The sequence below is a fragment of the Anomaloglossus baeobatrachus genome, chromosome 4 (genome assembly GCF_048569485.1).
Source record: "Anomaloglossus baeobatrachus isolate aAnoBae1 chromosome 4, aAnoBae1.hap1, whole genome shotgun sequence".
Taxonomy (NCBI): domain Eukaryota; kingdom Metazoa; phylum Chordata; class Amphibia; order Anura; family Aromobatidae; genus Anomaloglossus; species Anomaloglossus baeobatrachus.
In genome coordinates this window covers 414470023-414482470 of record NC_134356.1, presented here as the reverse complement: position 1 = coordinate 414482470, position 12448 = coordinate 414470023, and the positions used below count along the sequence as shown (strand labels likewise).

General features: G+C 39.7%; 1 protein-coding gene across 1 annotated transcript in view; it reads right to left on the bottom strand.

Moving 5' to 3' along the window:
- LOC142302455 (uncharacterized) overlaps positions 1 to 12448 on the bottom strand; it is a 593189-nt gene that overhangs the window by 50946 nt on the left and 529795 nt on the right. The window contains exons 88-90 of the mRNA XM_075343517.1: positions 11123 to 11185; positions 8755 to 8817; positions 764 to 880 (exon numbers count right to left, since the gene is read on the bottom strand). Of these exons, the coding sequence (XP_075199632.1) occupies positions 764 to 880; positions 8755 to 8817; positions 11123 to 11185 (243 nt within the window). The remainder of the gene's footprint in view (positions 1 to 763; positions 881 to 8754; positions 8818 to 11122; positions 11186 to 12448) is intronic.

Below are 12448 nucleotides of genomic sequence, written 5' to 3'. Positions count from 1 at the left end.
ACCTGTGATTCTCGATCGAGTAAAGAGTATACGTGAGCACCCCGATGTTCGATCGAGTATCCAACAGTAGTGAGCACACTCGTTTATCACTACTGCTCTTCAGCCTTAAATACTGTTATATATTAATAGAGGCTTGTGATAGATATGCAGCAGTTGTATAGCCACTTTTGTTATTAAAATTAAATTATATAGCAGATGATTAACATTTTATTTGTGGCTCCGTTTTTTTTTTACTTGAAATATTAATATTACTGTAAATTGCAATTTAATATTACGATTTAGTTGATTTAAAAGTTTTATTCAAAATTAATCTGATTAGATGAGCTGTACTTACTAAAAGTGGGTTTTACATTTGAAGAAATAAAATAATTATATTGGAAAAAAAAACTATTTAAAGGTATGTGCACACAGCATCTCTTTAAGTCAGATTCTGCCTGAAAAAGTGCCACAAAAGTACCCCAGAAAATGGGCATAATGCACAGCAATGTCAAAACCATATTGCTGTGTACATGTTCCATTTTATGTCACGTCTTTTAGCTGCTTCAGAGTTCAGAAACCCTGCAGCTGTTAAAAAGAAGTGTCCTGTATATTCTGCAGGCGGCTTCTGCTAAGATTCCACCTATGTTGTATTTTGGTGGCATTTTAAAATTACAATGATAAATCTTGATTGTAGTATAACCACTCGTTCTTATGAAGAACTAGGATATAGAATATTTTAAAATTTAACTTAGTGAAAACAATGAGTCCATTAGATTTATCTTACCTTTACCCCTGTATCTCCTCTTGGTCCTGTAGCTCCTGGTGGCCCATGAGCACCAATCTGTCCAGGGTGCCCAACGGGTCCCCTGAATCCGCTTAGTCCAGGAGATCCTTTACTGCCCTATAAAATAATGGTATTTATTTTATATTTGTAAGCTGAAAAGTAATAAAGCAGCAGTGACTTCCATATTTATTTTCCCACAGTTCAGCCTTAAAATAAATGTATCATCAGAAAATGTTAAACAATCAGCATTTACCTCTAAGGGCTTGTTCACACTTGCTTATAAAACGGACAAGTGCAATACGAGAAAAAACCAAGACCAATGTTATTCAATGGTACTTATCTGCATTTTTTTTCTCAGCTGTACTTGGACTGAGAAAAAAATCACAGCATGTGACGTGCCCACGGGGGTCTTGGGGATTACTCGTCACCGGGCCGGTGTAGTGGGGTTTGGAATGTCACAGCGACCTGACCCGGTTCTGTGACCCCGGCAGTGTCAATAAAAGATGGATGGGACTATTTACAGGGGAGAATAGAGTTTGTCTTCGTGATGCCACCTGTGGTATGCGGCCAGATATAGTAGCCGCCGCTGCGGAAGGTGTCCTCTGGGGCAGATGGTGACACAGCTAGTTGGTGTGGTTCTCTACAGGTAGAGCGGTGGCCCCAGGGATGTTGGGAGTAGTTGTCCACACTATTAGAGGAGCGCAGGGTTGGAAGCGTTGAAGAAAGGGAGTGACACAGGGATTGCAATTAAAGTTCTTTACTCACTGGTATGTCGCCGCCTTTGGACTTCCATACTCCGCTGTCATGGGCTCCAGCCGATCCCGGATAGTTCAGAGGTCAGAACCGGGGGTTTTCTCTGTGAGTCCTTCATCCCTGTGCTGTGTTGTTTGAGTCCCTGCCACTTGAAGCTACGCTGGGACCCGAGTCTTTGGATAGGCTCCGTTCCTGTCCCATATGGCAGGCAGTGCGAGTCTGTTAGTGGTGCCGCCCTGTTGGTCACAACTCCTGGCTCTATATGCTGCTGTGCCCCAGGCACTTTGTGTGAGCCAGAAGACTTGAAATCCTCTGCCCGGTGGAATCTGCTGGTGGGACATGCAGTGCCTACCAGCCTAGGGACCGCAACCTGTTCTGTGTGCTCGTTCCTGAGGGAGCGATGGCGCATCTCTCTCTTCAGCGACAGTGTTCTCCTACGTGTCACTAGTTTCGTGTCCGTCATTGTTCTCTTGAGTGTGTGTGTGTGTTGCCTTACTCCCCGTTGTATAGCTCCATCCCACGGGGTGCTGAACTAGTGGGTAAGAGGTCCGATACCTTGTGGTCACCATCCTAATGACCCTGCCCTAACCCAGTCCTGGTGAGAGGGCAACTAACTGTATGTTTTAATGGATTGTGGTGGTTTACCGGCAATGACCTCCTCCTTACCCAGGATGAATACTACACCTCTGGTGAGGTACCCTGTAGAGATTGAAGCCTCAGGGGCACCACACATGTCGAGTATGGTCGTTTATATCGGACGAGACTTGCCTATCCAAATCTATGGGAGCGAGAAAAAAAAATCAGACGGCATACGGACCATTCTTAAGCCATCCATTTTTTCTATACATATTACTATTCTGTAGCATAGAACACTGTAAATGGTTCTGGATGAGAATTGGAGCGATTTTTATACGCAAGTATGAGTGTACCCTAACAGCAGTAACTGGAGCAGGCACTGATCATGATCACTACTCTTTAAGAATTTATATGCTGCTGTCAATTATTTAGAGCAACATATAAATGGATGGTTGCCAGTGCAGAAAACATAAAAATTTTAACTAGATATGGGAAAAACAAACGCTCACACAGATTCATAAATGAAAAAATCTAAAAAGTTATGGGTTTCAAAACCTGGCAACACAAAAGAGTTTTTTTGAACCACTAAAGTATAAAAAAAAAACCCATAAAAGATTGGCATTGTCACAATTAATCTAGAGAATTATATTTCCATGTCAATTTTTCAACACAATTAACGTGGCAAAAACAAAAGCCAGAAAGCTATAGTGAAAGTGTTCTATTTTTTCATCATTTAACCCCATTTAGATTTTTTTCCGTATTTTTAAGAATGTCATATGAGAAATAATGGTGTTGAAAACTAGTTCTGCAATAAAAAAAACAAACAACAAGATCTTTCATGGCCATGTCAACAGAAAATAAAAAAGTTATGGCTCTTGAAGAACAGGGAGAAAAATCAAAGAAAAAGCAGAAAAATCAAAACTTGCTAAGTCTTTCAAGCGTTAAAGGGAATCTGTCAATAGGTTTTTGCTGTTTAATCTGATAGCACCATAACATATGGCAAGAAATCCGGATTCCAGGTTTGCATCACTTACTGGACTACTTGGTGCAGGTTTCATAGAATACCTCTGATGGAGAGGAAGCAAAGCTAAGAGGTGATCTGTATATAACCCAGCCCACAACCCTGACTGGCAGCTTCCTGTGTACACTTTCCAACGTCAGCAAGCTACTAATCAGTGGTGGAGGCGGATAAAACAGATAAGCTGGACTGGTCTGCATGTGACGCCTGCAACACACATCTGTGCCGCCGGTACGTGTTTGGGACTTTTTGACACGTGCACCATTGTTACCCTATGGTAACAGGCACACACACATAAAGCCACACTGAGTGTGTGTCCGTGTGGTTTGTACGTGTGTGCGTTTTTTTACACGGATGACATTTCCGCGTTTCGCCAGCATCACGCAGACACGGACCCGTTAAAGTCAATGGGTCCGTGTTTGCACGTACGTGACACGGACCATGTCCGCGTGCTATCCGTACGGTCCGTGTGAGTTTTGTTTTTTTTTAACTGTGAAACAGCTCAAGACACACGGACATGACACGTACGTATCTCACGCATACACGGACATTCAACACACACGCACGGCAAGCATACGCCATCACACTGATGTCACACGTACCGGAGAAATGGACATCCAAAATGGACCACGGACCCAAAAAACGGACCGCGAGACACGCACGTGTTTTCTGCGGACGTGTGTTTCAGGTCTGAGCTGTAGTCAGATCATGTTAGTTCATTATATATGAAGAGAATTTAGCTCAAATATTAAATCAAAAGGTGCACCGTGAAGTGAGAAAAATAGACATTTTAATTTCACACAATTTTATAATTGAAACACTTCCATTGCATACGCTTTTCTCTGGACTTTAGATATAATAGTTGGCCAAATGGATATTATGAGATGTGTCTAGAATCTACATAGGTGCATCACACTGTAAAGGACATGGTACATTTATGGAGTAGATATTAAACTCATACAGATTAAAGGGAATCTGTCAGCTGGTTTTTGTCACCTCATCTGGGAGAAGCATGAGGTAGGCAAAGAAGCCCTGAATCCAGCTATGTATCTCTAAAAGTTGTTAGATTTAGCAATGCAGTAGAGTTGAAAACGATGCCCCCGCCCACACTAGGCTCTGTATATACAAAGTCTATAAACAGTGAGAATCTGCTAATCACAGCAGGAGGCATGTCTGCACTCCAGCTAGTTACAGATAATGATAAGCTACTGGTACTAAAACAAACATAGCAGGTAAACAACAATACACTTTGTGATAGGAGATGCATCACTGATTTATTTGTGTCAACCCTTACAGCATGCTGTATTCAGATTACATAACAAAAACCTGCTGATAACAAAATGGGGCAGTGCAGTGGCTCAGTGGGAAGCCTTATAGCACTGAGATCCTGGATTCAAGTCCTATTCAAAACATCTGCAATGAGTTTGTATGTTGTTTTGTGTTTGTGTGAGTTTTCTCTGGTTTCTGCCTACACTTCAAAGACATACTGATAGGGAACTTATCCCACAGGGGTCTGCTTACATGCTAAGAGGGCCGACAAGCCAAGCGAAGTAACGCCCTTGCGAGTGGTCGCTGGCCTCATTAGCATATCATATGGGATCTTTAGAAATACTTTTTCTAAAGATCCCTTTATCTGTTCTACTATAGGCTGGGACTGCTAGGCAGGGATTACAAATATGCACCCAGTGCCACTCTTGTTTATGAGTGCATACAGGACCTGACAGGTTCCCTTTAATGGAAAGTAGATTTTTTTGTTTGTAAGAAGAAATAGAAAATGTGATCTAAAGTAAAGAATAAATTAGATTTAATTTATTAAATTTGCTTTATGTACTAGAAACTTCTGGCTGCTTCTTGGCCCCACAGGATTATGTGGTTATATTCTCAGCACCAGGAGCAGGAACAGACAGAAGAGGCCTCCTGTGCAATAACAATATATGGGCTCTTTGCAGAACAATAGGTTATCACAATGCACAATCCAACCTGCTTTGGGAATGGCAAGAGCCCCCTTAACCTTTTGGCTCCTATTCACCAATAGTATGTTCGCCGCCCAGCATATTCATAAGAATATTTAAAACATGCTACAATGTAATTCTATGTAAATGGTGGAATATTTTACTTCATACTGTATTTTCATATGTGAATATCTCCTCTATTAATTCATGCCAGTTTCTAAATATTTGTTTCTAGTTGCTTGTAATTTTAGATTTATGGTCTGTAACATCTTTTTGATGCCAGTTTGCTATTTTTGCAGCTTCTCTGTTTTTAACACTTATGGGTTTAATTAAGCATTAAGAAGTGTAGTACATAACACAATTAGAGGCTTAGAACATATTGCTGTGACTAAGGAGTTTCCAAAATGCGTAGATAGTACATTTTCTGCTTTGATATGCTGTTAAAACTATTAATTATTCAATTAAGAGATGTAACTTATTTGCTACAAAACACTGCCATTAATTGTATGCCATATACAGTAATAATACAAAAAACAAATTATGTTTATTAGTTTGGGAGAGGACTAATAAGATTAGAAAGGTACAGTGGGGAAAAAAAGTATTTAGTCAGCCACCAATTGTGCAAGTTCTCCCACTTAAAAAGTTGAGAGAGGCCTGTAATTGATGTGACGACATGGACTCTGTCAGTGCCTAGCATGGGTTAAGTTTCTTAAAATTCAGCCAGACATGATGTTAGTTTGTTTATAAATGGGGGATAAGCCCCTCATTGTTTCTACAAGACTCTTAAGGCCCAGTCACACAAAACGACTTACCAGCGATCCTGACAACGATATGACCCAATAAGGGTCTCTGGTAAGTCATTGTGAGGTCACTGGTGAGATGTCACACAGTCAGACCTTACCAACAATGCAGTAACGATACAGGTCGCAGTGACCTGTATAACGATTTCGGTGGTCATTGGGACCCTGTCACACAGTGTGAAACACAGCGATGTGTCCTGCTCAGCAGGACATCGCCTTTGAAGAAAATGGTCTCGGCCATTCGGCAATGACTAGCAATCTCACAGCATATATGCCAGAGACCATTACTACTAGGGATATTTTGTATACGGCTTGAAATCTAGCCAATAAGGGCACAGTCTTATCCACCCATCGTGAAGACCCCAATGGTCTGAATGGGGAGCTCAGGGGTATAAGAAGGAGGACTGTCCATTGCTCGGGTAGACTCTTGCTACATGATACCAATCTAGGATCTGCAGATCCGATTGGCAAGCCATAACCGAACCTGGATTATAATACTACATGAACTTCAGCATCTAATGCAAGGATTCGGCTGGGATATCAAGGACTACTTAAGGAAGGAATCCAGCTTGGGACAATCCTGTCACCTGACTACAGGCTTTGCGACCCTCAGCAAGCTTCCTAAATCTGGCGTTATTCCATTCACGGTGGGTGCCTGCTGAAAGCGGGGTGCTGCTGGTTTGGAGTAAGTAGCCCTGGAAGCTCTGAGGCACGGACATCCTAATCTCTGATGAGCCAGCGGAAGGGTGAGAAACTGTTGCCAGTTACATTCTGTGGTTTTGCTGGTTATGTGCCATACGCCGTTAATTGTTTGGGGATCCAATAAAGTCTTAATATTGTGATTCCCTCATCCTGTGTTGTCTGAGTAGTGTTCCGCCCATGGTTAAGGAGGTTGGGCATTTAGTTGGGATGAGCCCTACGTCATGCTGTCTTTCTAAAGGCGGCTGGGTCAGCAGACGAGAGCACCCACTGACCCCGTGTCTCTACAATTGACATCATAGGTATTCCGCAACTATGAGAGACAAAATGAGAAAACAAATCCAGAAAATCACCTTCTCTGATTTGGCAAGATTTTTTTTTTTGCAAATTATGGTGGAAAATAAGTATTTAGTCAATTAAAAACATGCAAGATTTCTGGCTCTCACAGACCTGTAACTTCTTCTTTAAGAGGCTCCCCTGTCCTCCACTCACTACCTGTAGTAATGGCAAATGTTTGAACTTGTTATCAGTATAAAAGACACCTGTTCACAACCTCAAACAGTCCCACTCCAAACTCCACTATGGTAAAGACAAAAGAGCTGTCGAAGGACATAGAAACAAAATTGTAGCTCTGCACCAGGCTGGGAAGACTGAGTTTGCAATATGCAAGCAGCTTGGTGCAATGAAATCAAGAGTGGGAGCAATAATAAGAAAATGGAAGATATATACAAGACCACTGATAATCTCCCTCAGTCTGGGGCTCCACACAAGATCTCACCTCGTGGGGTTAAAATGATCACAAGAACGGTGAGCAAAAACCACATGGGGCGACATAGTGAATGACCTGCATAGAGCTGGGACCACCATAACAAAGGCTACCATCAGTAACACACTACGCCGCCATGGACTCAGTTCCTGCAGTGCCAGATGTAATCTCCTGCTTAAGCCAGTACATGTCCGGGCCCATCTGAAGTTTGTTAGAGAGCATTTGGATTTTCCAGAAAAGTATTGAGAGAATATCATATGGTCTGATGAAGCAAAGTAGAACTGTTTGGTAGAAACACAATTTGTTGTGTTTGGAGGAGTCAGAATGCTGAGTTGCATCCAAAGAACATTATACCTACTGTGAAGCATGGGGATGAAAACATCATGCTTTGGGGCTGTTTCTCTGCAAAGGGACCAGGATGATTGATCTGTGCAAATGAAAGAATGAATGGGACCATGTAGTGAGATTTTGAGTGCAAACCTCCTGCCATCAACAAGGGCATTGAAGATGAAATGTGGCTGGGTCTTTCAGCATGATAATGATCCCAACCACACCTCCAGGGCAATGTTAGAGTGGCTTCGTAAGAAGCATATGAAGGTCCTGGAGTGGCCTAGCCAGTCTTCAGATCTCAACCCCATAGAAAACCTTTGCAGAGAGTTGAAAGTCCATGTTACCCAGCGACAGGCCCAAAATATCACTGCTCTAGAGGAGATCTGCATGGAGGATTGGGCAACATACCACCAACAGTGTGTGCCAACCTTGTGAAGACTTACAGAAAACATTTGACCTCTGTCATTGCCAACAAAGGATATATAACAAAATATTGAGATGAACTTTTGTTATTGAGCAAAAACTTATTTTCCACCAAAATTTGCAATTAAAATCTGGTCAAATCAGACAAGGTGATTTTCTGGATTTGTTTTCTCATTTTGTCTCTTATAGTTGTGGTCTACCTATGATGTTAATAACAAGCCTCTCTCATCTTTTTAAGTAGGAGAACTTGCACAATTGGTGGCTGACTAAATACTTTTTTTCCCCCACTGTATAACAGATGTCCACTGTTGTGCTCTTTTATTGTTAAAGGGAACCTGACAATTGATACATGCTGCCCAAACCGTGGGCAGCATCTGTCAGCCACTGGCTGCATTATCGCAGCCATGTATCTTTGACACACACATTCCCAGATCCGTCAGTCACAGCGGTCAAGGCTGCCCCTCTCCAACTAGTTCACAGTGCGGTTCAGTCCCCAGCTGTAGTGTTTAAGAGTTAAACATACCTAGCCGGGAAAATACAGCCAGTGACTGATACATGATGCCCATTGATTGAGGAGCATAAATCAGCTGGCAGGTTCCCTTTAACAAGAATTGATCCTTATATTCAATGTGTTAATAGTAATGCATATTACTAAATACAGAAATTATTCTCACCTTATCACCCTTATCTCCAACAACACCAGGGGGTCCATTAATTCCCTTCTCTCCTGTATTCCCCTACAAGCAAGGAAAAAAATACAACCTTTTTACTCCTTTGGGTGATGCTATAAGTTTTAACTGACACAAGCAAAATATAAAAACCTACTTATAAGAGTAACACAAAACTGTAGTAATTTGCAGCAGCAGTGCATGTGGCTGTTAGTTTTGACTTCATCTTAGCAGCATGTCATTCGCAATGTACAGTAAGGTCCACCTTCTCCCATGCAGGACCCATTGGCATTAAGAACTGAATGCTATTCAATATGGGAACTTTCACAGAGAAGGGTGTAAAAACACATACTGAAAACTGCCAGCAAGCCGTTTGGACACAGTTTACAAATGACAGCAAGTAAAAGCACTTCATAAAGGACAAGGAGTCATGTGGCAAAATTTAGTTGACTGTTTCGCTGTTACCAATCAAATTTCCATTAGTTGTTGTCATTTGCAAACTGCGACAACCTGCAGAGTTTTCAAAGGTTTTTATCCACACCAAGGCTGCAAATTAGAGACGATGCAACTGCAACATTTGAAGACTTTAGGCAGGAGTCACACTTGCGCGTATCTCGCATTGCATCAACCCGACACGGAAACTCACTCTCCTGACAGGAGCAGGTTGGCTGCATGTATTTCTATGCAGCTGAGACGCTCCTGCCAGAGTGTGTGTAGCTGTGTCGAGTGATGTGATGCGAGATACGCGCAAGTGTGACTATGGCCTTACACAAACTCTTTTGATATCCTGATGGACCCAAAGTTTAAAAACCTTATTACAGAATAAAACCTTATTCTAATATGTATGCAGTTTTTGAGCATCTTCATGCAGGGTGGAACCAATTGGCATTTGATCTTCACACTTTGCATGTACTGAATTATACAGTTTTCTTAATTTAATTAACCAGTATGACAAATAATATAATTTATTTCTAAGCATAAATTGTAATGCCAAATCCTATATATTTGGTAATATTGGTGTTATTAAAAATATGATTCCAAAGTAGTGACAAATTCAATTTTGTGTTCCACTTAACCTGATCTTTTATTACAAAATCCATTTTTAATCTCACCATCAACAGCCATGTAGTCACCCCTTGCTAACACATTTATTTCTTATCATTTCTAAACATCCACCACCAAAAAAACCCCCAAAACTATATAAGGCCTATTTTTCAAAACCGCAAATTTTATTTGAAAATACCAAAAAACGTCATTTTATACCAAACCGATTTTTTTAAACTTCAAAACATCATATCTTATTGCACAAACATTTGTATTGCATCTTTCTTAAAATGGACTCAAAGTGCGTAACTTCTCTAAAACATCTGTAAGACTTTTTCACTTTTATTTTTCCAAAAATTCTTTCCCTCCACATTGCCAATTTCCTTAAATTGTTATTTATTTCTAATTGGATAATTTCGAAGATTCTGATTTTACAAATTATCTTAAATTTGAACAAAATTTTCTTAATTGTCTATAGATTTGTGACTTTCTAGTAACTAAAGCACCTTTTTCTAAATGTTCCAACAGACAGTTAAAACTACTTACTATAATGTCATGTTCAAATGGGTGTGTTTCACGGTCCTTATCCAATTGCAATACCTGGTCTGACTACAGCTCTCCTGATCGAAACTTACAATTTCATAAACATATGTAAGGCTATAAATTTGGTTTGGGTAACTCGCAGTCAGTTCAGCCTTTGTAGCCCATATACAGAGACCTCTCTGAACTTGGCTTAAAGGGTAATTCCATTCTCAAAAATCCTATCCCAATATGTATTAGGAATAATAATAATAATAATATAAATTACATGCAATTAGAAATCTAGTATAGTTCTCCTAATATAGCCATATCTCTTACCTCATGTGCAGGGTATTGAACCCTAAATATCTATGGTTATGTTCACTCATATAGTGACAGTTATTTACTTGTGGTCAACCTTGGATACCTAAGCTGCAATGCCCTGCACATGAGGTAAGAGACATGGCTATATCAGGAGAACTATACTACAATTCTTATTGGAGGTATTTGCTATTATTATTATTAATAATAATAATAATAATAATAATAATATTATTACACCTACTATATATTGGGATAGGATCTTAGAGATGGGAATACCTCTTTTAAGTCCTTCAATTGTCTCTAAATTCCCACGTAAATCTGCCTATTCTCAAATATTCTTAAACTGAGCTGCAAATATTTGTCTTTACTAATAATGAGCAGTGTAAAGTATACACATTGATATTCATGTTATATGTTTGTTAATATATATTTTTATTAAGCTTACTACATTTATACTATTAACAAACAAAATAAAAGTATAACAAACCTTTAGCCCTGAGGGACCTAGAGCACCTGATAAGCCTGGGATTCCTTGAATTCCAATTTCACCCTGGTATATAAATATGTCAGTATAAAGGAATATAAACTTCTATTTTTATAGCATAAAATAGTGTAATAATTAAAAAAAAAAATCAAAATAATCATGCAGTATCATATTTTATGTAAATAATTATTTCTATAGCTAGAACTGACAATTAACTTTAAAGTAGAAGTTCTTTAGGTCATAAAATAAAATTATTTTATTTTTTGAAAAGTCAAATGCGAATGATTGCCTGAATTATAGAAATAAAAAATTCTAAATGATGACGTTTGTAGCCGAAAAAAAACATAACTTTGAAATGTATCTTGGATGTGCTGGTGTGTGACTTTAATTGGTACTTTTACAGTCACGCACCAGTAATTCTCATTTTCTGCTTAAGCCTTTTCTTAAACATTCCCTCATTTCTTCATGTATGTAGACATAAATCTGAAGTTTGGTTAATTTTTTTCTTGACCTCCGCCTGGTTTCAGAAAGCTTGTCAGAATGTTCTTGCTAATCCCATTATACTTTCTTTTTTGGAAATTTACTTTTAAATTTTATAGACTTCAGGATTTCAGAGCGATCACATAACATCTAATTTTACATGCACAAAGTATTGTGGTGTTTAAGCTGAACCATTAGTCAATAAATCCATGTTGGAACTAGCATAAGTCAAATAAAGGGGCATATAGTACTCGACAAAAGTTTTAGGCAGGTGTGTAAAAAATGACGTACATTAAGAATACTTTAAAAAATAGAAGTATAAATCGTTTATTTTTATCAAATAAAATGCAAAGTGAAAAGAGAAATCTAGATCAAGATGAAAAGAGAAATCAGTATTTCATGTGACCACAATGTGCCTTCAAAACAACATCAATTAAGCTAGGTACACCAGCAAAAATCATTGATTTTGTTGGATTAGTCATGTGTAGGCGTAACCTAACCAACTATACCAAAAAAGTAATAGCAAACATAATTTTCATATGTAAGTTGAAACACTGTCAATAAATAACACAAACAGCTATGCAGTTGCAGGAGGCTTAAAACTTGGTGAGGAAGAGCCAAACTCTTCTACTGTGGAATGTGGAAGACAGTTTTATGACACAGGTCATACACAAAGGCAAGACTGAGCAAAGCAACAAGACACAAGGTAGTTATACTGTCGCGGGCGGAGGAGGGGACGCCGTGCTCTCCCACTGCTCAGGTCCGGCTGCCGCTGCGGCTGCGGCCTCTGCTGCTCGGTGGCTCGAGCGATGGGCCGGATCCCGAGGACTCGAGCGGCGCTCCTCGCCC